At 41.0% G+C, this 17,799-nt stretch overlaps 1 protein-coding gene and 1 long non-coding RNA gene across 4 annotated transcripts in view; one reads left to right on the top strand and one right to left on the bottom strand.

The window, feature by feature from the left end:
* LOC106568951 (microtubule-associated serine/threonine-protein kinase 3) overlaps positions 1-9,312 on the bottom strand; it is a 60,108-nt gene extending 50,796 nt beyond the window's left edge. The window contains exons 1-2 of one of the 3 annotated variants that reach the window (XM_082960752.1): positions 9,069-9,312; positions 7,891-7,922 (exon numbers count right to left, since the gene is read on the bottom strand). In XM_082960752.1, the coding sequence (XP_082816878.1) occupies positions 7,891-7,922; positions 9,069-9,107 (71 nt within the window). In that variant the 5' untranslated portion in view covers positions 9,108-9,312. Of the gene's footprint in view, positions 1-2,179; positions 2,632-7,890; positions 7,923-9,068 lie in introns of those variants that run through there. The other 2 variants (XM_082960751.1, XM_082960750.1) reach the window with 2 other exon arrangements.
* LOC145860329 (uncharacterized) lies at positions 9,313-15,294 on the top strand. Its single transcript, XR_014380311.1, has 2 exons — positions 9,313-9,433; positions 14,805-15,294. It is a non-coding gene; the product is annotated as an uncharacterized LOC145860329 (long non-coding RNA).
* The last annotated feature ends 2,505 nt before the right edge of the window (positions 15,295-17,799 follow it).

Genomic DNA, 17,799 nt, shown 5'->3' with positions numbered 1-17,799 from the left:
GTGAACTGACCTCAAAAAGCAATAAAATCAGTCAGGTCGCCCCAGATCTACCGCTTCTTAGACTTGCTTTTAATGAGAATGACATATCTGTAACTCACAATATTTTTGTGAAATTGGTCAGGTCGCCCCAAAAGTTACATATTGCAGCTTTAATGCACACAGCTTTTGCTAATTTAAACCTCAATTCATGGTAACCTCGTAAACAATTTATTTACATCGGCGTTTTTTGAAACAGGCGTTTATTTGCTGAAATGTGCGCCTTTGCCCAGCTATTAAAAGGTAAATTATACAGTATTGCTTTATATTTCAGCCTAGTCTCATACACTAGACGTAACATAATAAATGAGAATCTAGGAAATTAGTAAGATATGGTTACATAAGACAGAAGGTTACTTAAGGCAGAAACAAAAAGTTGGGTGGGTGTAGAACACGAACGTCTAGCAACGCAAAGGTTGTGTTTGAATCTCATCATGGATAACTTTACCCTTTTAGCAACTACATAGCATGTTAGCTAACCCCTAAGGTCACTCTAACCACTAACCTAGTTAACATTAGCCACCTAGCCAACTTTAGCCACAACAAATTGGGATTCGTAACATATCATACAGTACATATCAAAAATTCATAACATATATGAAATTGATGGACATCCAAAGTAATTATTAACAATACATACAAAATAGATGAGGATGTCGACAAATTAATACATATCATACCAAACTTTAACATATAGAGGGGTTTGGTTAAATGTGGAAGACACATTTCAGTTGAATGCATTCAGTTGTACAACTGACTAGGTATCCCCCTTTCAGTTTCGGTTAAAAAAAATAAAAAGAAAGTTTTCCCTTTCACATTTTTTTAGACATTAAATGCACTATGGATTATGTGGGATGAATGCTGTAACACGGAATAAAACATGTAATAAAAGCCCCATGATGGTAGTGACTGCACATTACTGCTTATTATCCATCATTTTCTCACATTACTTTAATAAAATCTTTGTTTTATTTGGTGATATGATTTCATTCCAAGTCATCATCTCTATAGAGCTGTTGCCTATGCAGTCGGACAAAATCATTTTAGTAGTTCAAAGTAAATAAGGTATACTTTTATGACTACTGAATACCAACTATCAAATCACTTTGATCATGCATTTTCAGGGTCACGACACAACTGCTTTCTATCCCTCTAGATCTTGCGTTCTCTCATTCTCTGTGTCTGCACCGCACAGAACGGACAAGTTTAAGGGGGCACGCAATGGATTATGGTCATTGTAGTTAATTACCATGTTCTGTGCTAAACGACACAGAATATTTGCCTGTTGGAAACAACAACTCCCTACAACATCGCACAACTCAGGCTTGATCTGATTTCTCTCTACAGAAATGGCATTCAAATAATTGATCTGAAGTTGGTCAATTAACCAAAAAAATAACAAATGTTGGTTAATCGCTCAGCACTACATATACTAATTTGAGTATCCTGGATTTCCATTTACTATGTTACATCTACCCCTGAGTCCAGGTTGCATTTTTAGCTCGACTATTGTATAACTTATACCAATTGCATTCAACTCCTACCCTATGCTTGGTCAGCTGCCTGCTGGTTTTCTGTTCTACCTGATAATTGCACCCACCTGGTGTCCCAGGTCTAAATCTGTAGAGGGGAACAATTAAAAAAAAAAAATGGAACTGGCTTCGATGTCAAGAGTTGAGTTTGTGGGGCCTATACTGTAATGAACAAGTTGTGAGCCTTCTGCATGAACAATACCGTGTCCCTATGGACAGCTGCTGCTTCTATAAGACAATACATAGGCAACAATAACCGCATAGTCTACAATGGCCACGTTTCTCTATCGGAAAAACAAAACTAGGGCGGATGTAAACCGACAAAATACAGTAGTTGAGACCATAACGCGAAACCATAGTGAACAACATGAAAGCAAAGGCAAATTTGTACTATGGCTGTAAATGGGAAAGTTACTGTTAAGAGAAAATCTAAAACAAAAAACATGAAATAAGCGACGTCATTTTAGTCTGTCGTCTGGTGATTGCATTTTGCGTTTCAATTGTCTTAGTCAAAGCAATAGGCTAAAATGCGCGGGTCCCATCCATAAGTCTTACACTATCACTGATTGAAGTAGTTTGACAAATCAGATGATAGAAGAAAATCAGATTACCTTTTCGATCTTTTCATCATGGCCCCAGTCACAAAACTTGTTTTGTAGCTGGGCAAGACTGTCCAGTAGTAATTCTGATCAGACATGATGAATTAAAGCGATACTTTGAATCAAATTTCGTAAATGTTCACTATCTCTTGAGTAACATAATTGTTATTTCCTCGGAAAGCACTCGGAGTCCGAAACCAAAAACTCCGACAATGGTTAGCACTATCTAACTGCATACCCGTGGCAGTTCAGGCGATAAAGCAACCGTAAATGATGCCGTCATCGCTTTATTTCTTCCCTGTGAATTTTCGCGCACTACATTACAAGTCTTTCGCGCACATCAATATTTCCAAATCACCAAAACGGATTAAAAAAACTTCCCAGATACAGCTAATAATTGTACAGATAAATGTGTCAGCCCATCGGTTGGAGGAGGGATTGCCGCCGATGGGAGGAAGTTGTCATTTGGGGATTGTTGCGCTCACAGGAAAGTTTGATCATGGGTTTTACGTTTACATCTATACCAATATCAAGTTATTCTCGGGATACTAAAGTATTCTGTTTTTGAGTTGACGCATATAAACATCTTATCCCGTTTACAATAACCCTAAAAATCTTGATTCCCGTTCATGAGAAACCCGGATAAGATGCCCGGGATAAGCTGATTTTAGACGGGATACTGTGACATGTCGACACCTTATCCCGTTTACTGTTGTTTTTCACGGTCTGCGCAGGCTCAGTTTCGCATATCATGGGTGTGGTGTGATGAGTCGTCGGATTGTCAAACAAATCACTTTTAAAAAGTAGGCTACACATGCCGCAGTTTGATCCGCCATAATAATGTATTTTTCTGATACACCGAGCCTACTGGCTTAGGCTACTTTCACCCCTTATACGTTTCCACTTATCATTTCCAACATTAGGGAGTCCATTTGTTTGTCAACTAGGCTATAGTTAGATACATGCAGCTTCTCTTGTCATAACTTGTTGCGCCAGAAGACTAAATAAAGTAGTGTTCACCAGAATAATGTCTCACATCGGTCCAAAAGGCTTCTTAACAGCTCCTACTCTCAAGCAATAAGACTCCTGAACAGCTAATCAAATGGCTACCCAGACTATTTGCATTGTCCCCCCCTCCCCTCTTTTACCACTGCTGCTACTCTGTTCATTATCTATGCATAGTCACTGTAATAAATCTACCTACATGTACATATTACCTCAACTAACCTGTGCCCCCACACATTGTACTGGTACCCCCCTGTATATAGCCTCGCTAGTGTTATTTTTATACTTATTTTTTACTTGTTATTTTTCTTAAAACTGCATTGTTGGTTAAGGGCTTGTAAGTAACTATTTCACTGTTGTATTCGGCGAATGTGACAAATACAATTTGAAAATGTGATTTGATCAGTAAACGCAACATGTAAAGTGTTGTCCCATGTTTCATGAACTGAAATAATGTTCGATATGCACAAAAAGATTGTGCACAAAATATGACTAACAAATGTGTTTACATCCCTGTTAATGTGAGCATTTCTCCTTTGCCAAGATAATCCATCCACCTGACAGGTGTGGCATATCAATAAACTAATTAAACAGCATGAGCATTACACAGGTGCACCTTGTGCTGTGGACAATAAAAGGCCACTCTAAAATGTGGATTTTTGTCACACAACAACACCACAGATGTCTCAAGTTTGAGGGAGTGTACAATTGGTATACTGACTGCAGGAATGTCCACCAGAGCTGTTGCCAGAGAACTGAATGTTCTACCACGTCGTTTTAGAGAATTTGGCAGTACGTTCAAACGGCCTCAACCACGTGTAACCACGCCAGCCCAGGACCTGCACATCTGGCTTCTTCACCTCTGGAATCGTCTAAGACCAGCCACCCGGACAGCTGATGAAACTGTGGGTTTGCACAACCAAAGGATTTCTGCACAAACTGTCTGAAACCGTCTTGCACTGGCTGCGGTTCGGCGTAATCACCGACTTCAGTGGGTAAATGCTCACCTTCGATGGCCACTGGCACGCTGGAGAAGTATACTCTTCATGAATTAATCCCGCTACTGTACCAGGCAGATGGCAGACAGCATGTATGGCATCATGTGGGAGAGCAGTTTGCCGATGGCAACGTTGTGAACAGAGTGCCCTATGGTGGGGTTATGGTATGGGCAGGCATAAGCTACGGACAATGAACACAATTGCATTTAATTGATAGCATTTTCAATGCACAGACTTCCCGTGACGAGATCCTGAAGCCCATTGTCATGTAATTCATCCGCTGCCATTACCTCAAATTTCAGCATGTTAATGAATGGCCCCATGTCGCAAGGACTTGTACACAATTCCTGGAAGCTGAAACATGTCCCATTTCTGCCATGGCCAGCATACTCACCAGACATGTCACACATTGAGCAAGTTTGGGATGATCTGGATCGACATGTGAGCAAGTTTGGGATGATCTGGATCGACATGTACGACCGCGTGTTCCAGTTCCCACCAATATCCAGCAACTTCGAACAGCCATTGAAGAGGAGTGGGACAACTTTTCACAGGCCACAATCAACAGCCTGATCAACTCACGCTGCATGAGGGAAGTGGTGGTCACCAGATACTGACTTTTTTTGGTCCATGCCCCTCATTTTTTTTTAAAGGTATCTGCATTCCCAGTTATGTGAAATCCATGGATTAGGGCCTACTCAATTTATTTCAATTGGCTGATTTCCTTATTAACTCATTTAGTAAAATCTTTTAAATTGTTGCATGTTGCGTTTATATTTTTGTTCAGTGTAGGTAAAGTTGTCAGTTTCATTTAGGGACCGGGGAGAAGACGCAATAACTCCAAAACAGTGGAACGATTGGTCCTGTGCAAAATATCAACAGTTTGACTTGTTTTAAGGAAATAAAAAGCTGAGAAAACGATTAAACACATTTCTGATAATACGTCTGTTCGTCTTGGGTGCCTACTTTATGTGGTTGAAATACTGTCTGCTTGCATAAGTGTCAAAGATAACGTTACATGCCCATTCCCATTTTCTCCAAAAAATATTTCTCCACGACCTGTTCGAGACAAAATTAACACTTGTTGTATCCTTTTACTGTAAGAAACGCATAATTCTGCAGGAGTTAATATATTACGCGATATGTGAGAAGTTATAGGCCTCCAGTCAGTATCCATATTTTAGTTACTATTCCATATAACCCATATGAACTTAAACCTTTTATAATATTCTGTTAATTCATGGATACTTGTGAGCGAGATATCAAAAAGGTGCTTGTAAACAGCTTATGCCGAATAAGACCTTAAGCGTGACATGAGCTACTATCGGAATACAGTGTGGGCATGTAAACGTGGTCACTGTAGGCCTATGTGGTTATGACCATTTCAAAAAGACTCAAGTAAATTGATCAAATATTACCTAGTGCAACCATTAAAGTGGCCTATTTTTTTTATCATTCCGTAATAAATCATTAATCTTCTACAAAAACGCGCGACAGAAATGAAAAACAAATAATATATTTAGCCTATATGTTGAGAAAGATTTGAATTGTTTATTGACATGTCTATTTTACAAGACTTTCCCATTATATGCTCCATTCTTTATGACACCCAGGGCCTGCCTCCAGGCATGAGCTGTCACTTAGGGCCCCAGGCCGCTAGAGGGATCCCAAAATAATAATAATTATTACATTTTTTTAGGAACTTAATCAGGTTCTCAACTTACGGTTGAGAATTAGAATAGTAGAATACACAAGCTGCATGTTCAAAATTTGGTTTTGCGTCAGGAATTTTTATCTTATGTCAATAGAGTTGCAAGAAATGAACTTTAAAACTGCAAAATTCTCTCTACGCTCCACGGCAAAATATGTAAAAAAATTCACTTTAAAACTGCAACACTTACTGTTCAGAGTTCGAATAGTAGAATACACCAGGTGCAAGTTCGACATTTGGTTGTGCATCAGCAGTTCTCCCTTCTCATGTCAGTCAGTCACTCAATTAGCCATTTCAGCTAACAATTTTTAGATTGGTAAATTAGTCTAGCCAGCTATCATGGCCGAATACAGACCAGACACGGGCCCAAGAACACATACCCAAGTTTAAAACTCTCTCCACCCCATGACAAAATCTCACTCAGGGCCCTCAGAAGGCCCTGATGACACACATTACTGTCTGACTATGCCAATAAGAAGCCCACAACAGAACAATATCTGTCTTATTGCACACCAATGGAATATGCCAGAGCTTCATCTTGGAGCTCTGCAATAGGCTATGACAGGGTCACTAGGCAAATACACAAATTCTGACTGACGACTGTCATTAGGAAACATGTGTAGAATTCAATGCATGACATGTGAAATTATTTATTTTGAATCACACAGATTTTATTTCCATACTAATTGACAAGATCTCAAAGCATTGGATATGCATGCACACATACTATAAACATACGTATAGTCCTTTCATAAAATGTGTGGGTGTACGTTTGATTAGATGCATCTATACACCGAGTGTACAAAACATTAGGAACACCTTCCTAATATTAAGTTGCACTCCCTTTTGCCCCCAGAACAGCCTCAACTCGACAGGGCATGAACTCCACAAGGTGTCGAAAGTGTTCCACAGGGATGCTGCCCATGTTGTGTCAAGTAGGCTGGATGTCCTTCGGGTGGTGGACCATTCTTGATACACATGGGAAACCGTTGAGCGTGGGAAAAACCCAGTAGCGTTACAGTTGACACACAAACCGATGAACCTGGAACCTACTACCATACCCCGTTCAAAAGCACTTAAATATAATGATCTCAATATCCAAATTGGTAGTTACAGTCTTGTCCCATCGCTGCAACTCCTGTACGGACTCAGGAGAGGCGAAGGTCGAGAGCCATGCGTCCTCCGAAACACGACCCTGCCAAGCCGCACTGCTTCTTGACACACTGCTCGCTTCCAACCCGGAAGCCAGCCGCACCAATGTGTCGGAGGAAACGCCGTACAACTGGCGACCGTGTTAACGTGCATGCACCCAGCCCGCCACAGGAGTCGCTAGAGCGCGATGGGACAAGGACATCCCGGCCGGCCAAACCCTCCCCTAATTCGGAAGATGCCGGGCCAATTGTGCGACACCTTGTTACCCGCCTCGAACCCATCTGTAGTGACACCTCAAGAAATGCAATGCAGTGCTTTAGACCGCTGCGCCACTCGGGAGGCCCCGGCACCTAAATCTTTTGTCTTGCCCATTCACCCTCTGAATGACACACACACACAATCCATGTCTCAATTGTCTCAAGGCTTAAAAATCCTTCTTTAACCCGTCTCCTCCCCTTCATCAACACTGATTGAAGTGGATTTAACAAGTGACATCAATTAAAGATCATCGCTTTCACCTGGTCAGTCTATGTCATGGAAAGAGCAGGTGTTCCTAATGTTCTGTGCACTCAGTTGATATTCTCATTCAATCTACTGCTGTTTGTTAACATGTCCAACTATATTTTCTAACGTAAGGCCTATCTGCCACCTCAAGGCACTAGCAAAACTGGTTTGGGGTGTGAAACCACATTTGCCTACAGACAATTCACAAGCAGCTTTTTAAGAGGTGTTGCCTCATGGAAGTGCCAAGTACATGTCAGCTATTGTGACAAATAACACCTTGTGACACCCTTTGGTTTTGTATCAAACACTAACAAGAGCACAGTTAACCAGTGATGATCTTTAGTGATACTTACATGTTCCCCCTTCGTGGAAGGCTCAGCTCTTTCTGGAATTGAGATAGAGCAACTCATTAAAATGGTGACAATGGCAGTAAAGATAGTCTTGCAAAAGGTAAAGGCTGTTTGATTATGAACTTAGTCTATGACAGCCATGTCCCCTGCTGTTCATTCCCCTCCTATATGTAAAGATATTATAGCTCTGGCCTAGTTCTGTAGGTCTTCTCATTAATAGTCATTTTGTAGGTTGTTCCGTTTGCTCTGATTCTGAAACCCTTGTATGTAGAATATGCATGATAATGTACAGAGCATAAGCATGCCGAAAATGATGTGCCTCAGTGTGCTGTATTTTCAAAGATACAAGCAGGTCGTTTCACAACCAAAAGCACATTCTCATTGCAAGCTCATGTAAGATGAAGGTGTCAATCAATATAATAAAATGAAGACACTTATTTTGGATATGGGGCAAGCACATTCCCATCAACATGTCTTTTATAATAATAGGTTTAGAGCAAACAATGCTGAAGGGATTTTAACAGAAAAGCCGCCATCTGAGTAATTGGTTGGAATTAAAAACAACTGAACACGTTGGGCCGTCAGAAGGACTAGAATTGAGTAATCTATACTGGATATAAGACACATACGTTAACATAAAAAGGGATATCTTTACCAATCATCCACCCCTGAATTTAATTGACCTCAACGCCCATATCACCACAGCAACCTAGTGTTGGCAATAATGAGACAATCTGTAGAAAATTGTCTGTCTGTAGAAACAAACGATTTATTAACTACACTTCCGCATCCACAAACTTGCCCTTGAGTGCCAACGCACGCACCATTCATGTGTGTAGAATGGATCGATACGGTAACCGATCCATGACCATTTCAAAACAAGGTGGCACAATACATGGGATGCGAATTTGCTTTGAGATTTCCATAATTTGTGATCACATGAACTGGCCATAAAACTGTGCCCAATATAAACCGTTTATTATTTCGTTTAGTAAAACAGCAATTGACAATCACAATATAACCCTAGAGAAAAATAGAAACGCATGTTTGCCCTAACGTGGCTTAACAATTGTTTGTGTTGGCCTATCATTAATGTTGTAATGCCAAAACACAACTGCAAAGCATTATCATTTCTATCTTCAATAACTATGCTGATGTTTTTTTATTATTGGGTTTCTTACCTGCAGCCCACGACGTCTGAGAATGTTTGGCTCGTCCATTGTAGTATAAATTATGATTATACCGCTGACTCCCTTTTTCCAATTTAATTCAACCCATACTGCGTCCTCCTGTATTATACGCTTCACTGCGACTGGATGAGAACTGAACACATGTCTATCGCGGACGCGACTAAGGTTTCATCACAAAACGGAGAATTTCGTTTAATTGCCAGCCGCCGGGTGACCTGGCCAGCCGTGAGAATTGGGAATGAATGTGCAGGGAGGGACTTCCGAAAAATCGCGTAAAGTGGCAGTGCGGGGACCCTATATCTCATTGATCCTATGCAACCTTTTTCCAACCCCTGTCTCACTCGTTTTTTTCCCAGGTAGGATATGCACTAATATCCTATTTGCTGTTCTACAATATATTTACATTCTATTTATCTGCATATATATACCCATGTTCTGTGTTTGTGTGAAGAGAAGAAGCAATCTTTTGCTTAAAATCCCATTCAGATGTTGTCTTTCATATACCCCTTACTAATTTACTAATCAATACAATATCGACTAGAAGGAAGTTCGTTATACTCTTCATATGAGTGCACAATTGTGATACATATGTTGTGTAACGCTACATCATCATTGGCCCATGCATGAAATAAAAATAAAAAAACTTCAGATGACCATAAACAATGGTGCAACTCTGACAGTCAAATGGTGAAATGACTTGATCATGATGTCAGTCTCCAAGTGGCACCACGATGTTTTCATACAACAATGGCTGTGTCTTGTCATGTGGTGTCATGTCCATTGATGTTAGCTGGTAGCATGAATAATACATTGTTCTGTTTTTGCAAATTGTGGGTTTTGACTTTAATGCTTTGCTTAAAAAACCTTAAGGATCCATCCCTTTTTTTTTTCAATTTTCGCATAAAATACCATACCCAAATTTAACTGCCTGGAGCTCAGGACCTGAAACAAGGATGTGCATATTCTTGAAACCATTTGAAAGGAAACACTTTGAAGTTTGTAGAAATGTGAAATGAATGTAGGAGAATATAACACATTAGATCATTTAGAAGATAATACAAAGGAAAAATACATGTTTGTTTTGTACAATCATCTTCGAAATGCAAGAGAAAGGCCATAATGTATTATTACAGCCCAGGCGCAATTTAGATTTTGGCCACTAGATGGAAGCAGTGTTTGTGTAAAGTTTTAGACTGATCCAATGAACCATTGTATTTCTGCTCAAAATATTGTATCAAGACTGCCCAAATGTGCCTAATTGGTTTAATAATAACTTTTCAAGTTCATAACTGTGCACTCTTCTCAAACAATTGCATGGTATTCTTTCACTGTAATAGCTACTGTAAATTGGACAGTGCAGTTACATTAACAAGAATTTAAGCTTTCTGCCAATATCAGATATGTCTATGTCCTGGGAAATGTTCTTGTTACTTACAAACTCATGCTAGTCGCATTAGCCTACGTTAGCTCAACCGTCCCGCGGGGGACCCACCAATCCTGTAGAGGTTTTAATCCAAGGTCATCTTCCTTATGTAAACATTAATATTCCCCAAACTTTTAAGGTTGGAAATAACATACGCCTACAGTATATCTTATCTACAGAGGTTCAATGTCATAGTCATCCCCTTTCCTTACACACAAAAAAATATTTGAATACAGCACTGTTGGGTTACATGAATGACCCAACACGTTGGGTTTATTGATTTACCACAAAATGTGATTACTTTGACCCAGCAGTAGGTTGCTTTTTACTCTTTTGCTGGGTTATTTTTATTCATGTATTTTTGACCCAGCAGTGGGTTATTTCTTACTTTATTGCTGGGTTATTTTTCTACCTTCTCTCTATTACATAATCTGTTAATTTTCTAAATGTACAAAATATATCTAACAATAACAATCAATGTTACAAATTTTCGACACAGTCTATGAAATTCTTAAAATGACATATGGCCAATCATGACAAATTGTAAATAAAATACAAAATATGTTTTTTGAGTTATTAATTTCAGCTCCAAAAGGAAGTCATGCAAAAAATAAACAAATAAGGAACACACAAATAAAAACTTTAGCACAATCCATCATTTCAAAATCACAGTAGCCCTTGCAATTAAAGCTGAGGAAAGGGGGTGAAGAAAAGTAAACACTTTACCCTTTACTCCCCCAACCCCTACCAGGTATCAATTTTCCATATGAATTCTTGTAAAACAGCAAAACATAATGTCTTCTGCTCCAGAGTCTTCCCAGTCACGATGGTGAATGGCCAGGGAGTAGAGGTGATTGTCCCTGAGAGTCAGAGCGAAGGGTTCGGTTTCTCTTGTTCTTTCGGTCGCCTGGCGTAGATATTCAGCCATATTGGTTGCAACCTGGGGATTATAAAATAGGATTATAAAAAGTTGAACAATAATCAAGGCACTCATCACACTCTTGCACAAGCCCACACACACACACACACACACACACAAATTGTGGCCTTTCCTTTTGCTCAGAATGTGCAATACTCCTATACTGTCCATTGCCATGTGAAGGGTGTTAATCTGCATTGATTTGAGTCCAGCCACTTTGTGCGTGGTTTCCTCAAGTAGAAGTAAAATTACTGAAAAATAGTACTTTGAAAAGCTACTCAATTAGAGTAACAATAGTATTTGTAATTCATTACTTCCCACATCTGGTTTACAGTATTGCATATTAAATCGTATTCAGTATTCCACATGTATACTTATTTGGGGAGGACGGTCTCATAGTAATGGCTGGAACGGAATAAATGGAATGGTATTGAAAAAGTGTTTGATACCATTCCGCTCACTTCATTGCAGCCATTATTATGAGCTGTCCTCCCCTCAGCAGTCTCCTGAGCTTTCAGGGCCATGTCGTCATTAGAATCTGGGGGACAAAGACATAACAAGGTTTTAGGGGACAGTGAAAATGGATAAACATTTGAGAAACTATTTTAATTTCAATATGTAACATCAGCTACATGCATTTGATACGCTGGTGGTGGGAGAAGCACTCTCAGGGTCATGCAGTCTCTAGTGTCTGGGCAGTGGGGGACGAAGACATTAGCACAGTTTAAGTGGAGAGTCAAAATACATAGCCTAAACTAGGTTTGAACAATTGTGACACTCCTTTCATTTCAATATGTAGCTAGCTAGCTATAGCTACCTAAAGCAACTGTCTGCCTCTAGACTAAGCCAACTAACTACCTAGCTAACTCAGAAACAATTTGGGGGGGAAAAAACATACAGTAACTGAACCACCATAAAAGGATGAGTAATATGCTTGCCAACTAGCTACAACTATGTTAAATGAACTCAGAGACAGTGAATAGGCCTAGCTAGCATATACAGTGCATTCGAAAGTCTTCCGACACGTCACCTTTTCCACATTTTGTTACATTACAGCCATATTTTAAAACGTATTAAATAAAACATTTCGCATCAATCTACACACAATACCCCATAATGACAAAAAACATAAATACCTTATTTACAAAAGTATTCAGACCCTTTGCTATGAGACTCGAAATTGAGCTCAGGTGCATTCTATTTCCATAGATTATACCTGAGCTGTTTTTACAACTTCAATGGAGTCCACCTGTGGTACATTCAATTGATTGGACGTGAGTTGGAAAAGCACACACCTGTCTATATAAGGTCCCACAGTTGACAGTGCATGTCAGAGAAAACACAAAGCCATGAGGTCGAAGGAATTGTCCGTAGAGCGCCGAGACAGGATTGTGTCGGCACAGATCTGAGGAAGGGTACCAAAACATTTCTGCAGTATTGAAGCTCCCCAAGAACACAGTGGTCGCCATCATTCTTAAATGGAAGAAGCTTGAAACCACCAAGACTCTTCCTAGAGCTGTCCGCCAGGCCAAACAGAGCAATCGGGGTAGAAGGGCCTTGGTCAGGGAGGTGACCAAGAACCCGATGGTCACTCTGACAGAGCTCCAGAGTTCCTCTGTGGAGATGGGAGAACCTTACAGAAGGACAACCATCTCTGCACCACTCCACCAGTAAGGCCTTTATGGTAAGCCTTTCATCAATAAAAGGCACATGACAGCCCGCTTGGCGTTTGCCAAAAGGCACTTAAAAGACTCAGACCATGAAAATCTAAATTCTCTGGTCTGATGGAACCAAGATTGAACTCTTTGGCCTGAATGCCTAGCGTCACGTCTGGAGGAAACCTGTCACCATCCCTACGGTGAAGCATGGTGGTGGCAGCGTCATGCTGTGGGGATGTTTCTCAGTGGCAGGGACTGGGAGACTAGTTAGGATCGAGGGAAAGATGAATGAAGCAAGGTACTGAGAGATCCTTGATGAAAACCTGCTCCAGAGCACTCAGGACCTCAAACTGGGGCAAAGGTTCAACTTCCAACAGGTCAACAACCCTAAGCACACAACCAAGACAATGCAGGACAAAACAGAGATGCTTGTTCTAGGTCCCAAGAAACAAAGAGATCTTCTGTTGAATCTGACAATTAATCTGGATGGTTGTACAGTCGTCTCAAATAAAACTGTGAAGGACCTCGGCGTTACTCTGGACCCTGATCTCTCTTTTGAAGAACATATCAAGACTGTTTCAAGGACAGCTTTTTTCCATCTACGTAACATTGCAAAAATCAGAAATTTTCTGTCCAAAAATGACGCAGAAAAATTAATCCATGCTTTTGTTACTTCTAGGCTGGACTACTGCAATGCTCTACTTTCCGGCTACCCGGATAAAGCACTAAATAAACTTCAGTTAGTGCTAAATACGGCTGCTAGAATCCTGACTAGAACCAAAAAATTGGATCATATTACTCCAGTGTTAGCCTCCCTACACTGGCTTCCTGTTAAGGCAAGGGCTGATTTCAAGGTTTTACTGCTAACCTACAAAGCATTACATGGGCTTGCTCCTACCTATCTTTCCGATTTGGTCCTGCCGTACATACCTACACGTACGCTACGGTCACAAGACGCAGGCCTCCTAATTGTCCCTAGAATTTCTAAGCAAACGGCTGGAGGTAGGGCTTTCTCCTATAGAGCTCCATTTTTATGGAATGGTCTGCCTACCAATGTGAGAGACGCAGACTCAGTCTCAACCTTTAAGTCTTTACTGAAGACTTATCTCTTCAGTAGGTCCTATGATTAAGTATAGTCTGGCCCAGGAGTGTGAAGGTGAACGGAAAGGCTGGAGCAACGAACCGCCCTTGCTGTCTCTGCCTTGCCGGTTCCCCTCTTTCCACTGGGATTCTCTGCCTCTAACCCTTTTACAGAGGCTGAGTCACTGGCCTACTGGTGTTCTTCCATGCCGTCCATGGGAGGGGTGCGTCACTTGAGTGGGTTGAGTCACTGACGTGGTCTTCCTGTCTGGGTTGGCGCGCCCCCCCCCCTTGGGTTGTGCCATGGCGGAGATCGTTGTGGGCTATACTCGGCCTTGTCTTAGGACGGTAAGTTGGTGGTTGGAGACATCCCTCTAGTGGTGTGGGGGCTGTGCTTTGGCAAAGTGGGTGGGGTTATATCCTGCCTGTTTGGCCCTGTCCGGGGGTATCATCGGATGGGGCCACAGTGTCTTCTGATCCCTCCTGTCTCAGCCTCCAGTATTTATGCTGCAGTAGTTTATGTGTCGGGGGGCTAGGGTCAGTCTGTTACATCTGGAGTATTTCTCTTGTCTTATCCGGTGTCCTGTGTGTATTTAAATATGCTCTCTCTAATTCTCTCTTTCTCTCTTTCTGTCTTTCTCTCGGAGGACCTGAGCCCTAGGACCATGCCTCAGGACTACCTGGTATGATGACTCCTTGCTGTCCCCAGTCCACCTGGCCGTGCTGCTGCTCCAGTTTCAACTGTTCTGCCTGCGGCTATGGAACCCTGACCTGTTCACCGGACGTGCTTGTTGCACCCTCGACAACTACTATGATTATTATTATTTGACCATGCTGGTCATTTATGAACATTTTAACATTTTAACATTTTGACCATGTTCTGTTATAATATCCACCCTGCACAGCCAGAAGAGGACTGGCCACCCCTCATAGCCTGGTTCCTCTCTAGGTTTCTTCCTAGGTTTTTGGCCTTTCTAGGGAGTTTTTCCTAGGGAGTTTTTCCTAGCCACCGTGCTTCTTTCACATGCTTTGCTTGCTGTTTGGGGTTTTAGGCTGGGTTTCTGTACAGCACTTTGAGAATATCAGCTGATGTACGAAGGGCTATATAAAAATAAATTTGATTTTGATTTGATTTGAGTGGTTTCGGGACAAGTCTCTGAATGTCATTGAGTGGCCCAGTCAGAGCCTAGACTTGAACCCAATCAAACATCTCTGGAGAAACATGAAAATATCTGTGCAGCGACACTCCCCATCCAACCTGACAGAACTTGAGAGGATCTGCAGAGAAGAATGGGAGAAACTCCACAAATACAGGTGTGCCAAGCTTGTAGAGTCTTACCCAAGAAGACTTGAGGCTGTTATTTCTGCCAAAGGTGCTTCAACAAAGTAATGAGTAAAGGGTCTGAAAAGTTATGTAAATGTCATATATATATATATATATATATATACACACACACACACACACACACACACACACACACACACACACACACACCACATTGGCAAAAATGTCTAAAAATCTGTTTTTGCTTTGTCATTATGGGGTAATGTGTGTAGATTTGAGGGGAAAAAACTATTTCATCCATTTTAGAATAAGGCTGTAACGTAACAAAATGTGGAAAAAGTCAAAGGGTCTGAATACTTTCCAAATACACTCTATATACTGTACTTATTTAGTGTTGTTTACACTGTTCCAAATGGTCAGAAAAAGTAATAATATTGTAATCTAACAGACACTGTATGTCACACATAATCCACACGCAACGCTTGCTCCTATACCATCCTTTTTCTTGATCTCCAGTTGTTTCCACGACTAAGTCAAACGTCTTCCAAAGATCTGACTTCCCCTTTCCCTCCTGAGCAACCAGTAAACATTTGCCAATTTCAAGTTTCTTTTTCATGTCCGTCCATTTTGGTGTCACATGTTATTCTGTTCGGAGTTTGTGGTAACCAATTTATTGATGTGATTATGATAGGCTATTGGTCAGGCCCTATTGGTCACATGCATGCAATGCTTACATGTTTCACATAAAGAGAGCAAGGGTTGAAGGAATAGGCAATGTTTCCCCCCCAAAATAATTATTTCGGTAACAGAACTTTTCAGTCAGAAACAAGTAAAAAACTAAATGGCTGAAATATTGCCGTTTCAGCATGGACAGCGCAATAAAAACTTGCTTTGCTGGGGTGCCTTTTTGCTGCAGTAGGGAGGAGAGTGAGACAACGTGCACCAGTCCTACAGGCACTCACTAGCTAAGTAACTAGCTAGCTAGCTAACGCTCAAGCTAGCATGAATGGAGTTGATTGCTATCTGGCGCATTATCTAAAATTGTCAACGACTGAGATAATATGTAATTAATATAGCTAGGTCTATTTAATCTGAATGGATAATAAGTAATGTTTGCTAGCTAACCTTTTACTCACAGTTTGCCCATGTGTCAGTCGCAAAGTATTTCCAATCTTCTTTGATGGGGTTTAACAGCTGTTGCCATACAATGTTAATGGTGCATTACCGCCACCGGACGGGGTATTGAATAAGAAACAAAAGATACATTGTGGGAAAGGGGGAAAATCATACAAAATTAAACACTTCAACTAACAAAACCCATCTACTCCTTCAACCACAGTCCACTCCAAACTACATCCCTACACAAGCTCAGGGGCCTGTGATGGCAGAACATTCACCAACAGGATTTCTTGCACGGCCTCGGATGGGAAATCACGAAGACCCCAAAAACCTTCAGCTGCATTCACAATGATTCCAATTTTCTTAGACGACTTCTCCGCTTGTGCTCTACAGTTTATGACCATTGCATTAAGTAATACTAAGTCCACCTTTTTAACATGTAGCATTTCACTATCCCTCGGTTGATGAGAAACCTTCACCGGTCGTGAAGGCTCTACAACCATTGTTTCTTCCCCGCCTCTCATTCCTTCCAATTTTCTTACCGCCTCCAGATAGGAGACATGCTGGACACTCCTTACCCTTGCCACCTCATTTTACTTCACCCTAACAGTGTACTCCAGGAATTCAGGCGCATGTTCACCTTCACAATTGCAACATTTCACTTTATCAGGCATACGATATTCCTCCCTCAGCACTCACTTAACACATGACCAAATCTTTTACATCTATGAGATTGAAGGGGGTTGTCCACAAAAGCTCTTACAAGGTATCTCATGAATCCTAACTTTATACGAGAAGGGAGAGACACTTCATCAAAGAACAGTTGCTTGGATGAAGTGAATTTCTTTTCTCCATCCACAATACAGGTTAGTCGACGGGCACCAACCACTCCATCGACGTCTTCAGTAACATCCTCTGCCTTTATTTATTGCGCCAGCCCAGAAATAACCCCCTTGATAGGCGCACTGCTACGAAAATCCATACAGGAAACATTCCACTCCGATATCTTTTTAAACCGTAAAACACGCTTCTTCTGCTCTGCAGACACACATAAAATCTTAATAAGACCACTTCTTGTGACTCTCACCGACTCCACACTTTCCTCCAACACGTTCCAGACTTTTCTCAAGACGTTAAACGGATTTCCCTAGTAGCATTGATCCAAAACCCTTACTCTGACTAAAAATGAGTCTAGTGGTTTCATATTTTCCACCACAGCTTTACTTCTCTGGTTTCCC

Source organism: Salmo salar, chromosome 14 (assembly GCF_965601325.2).
Source record: "Salmo salar chromosome 14, fSalSal1, whole genome shotgun sequence".
Taxonomy (NCBI): domain Eukaryota; kingdom Metazoa; phylum Chordata; class Actinopteri; order Salmoniformes; family Salmonidae; genus Salmo; species Salmo salar.
This window is presented reverse-complemented; position numbering and strand designations above follow the sequence as displayed.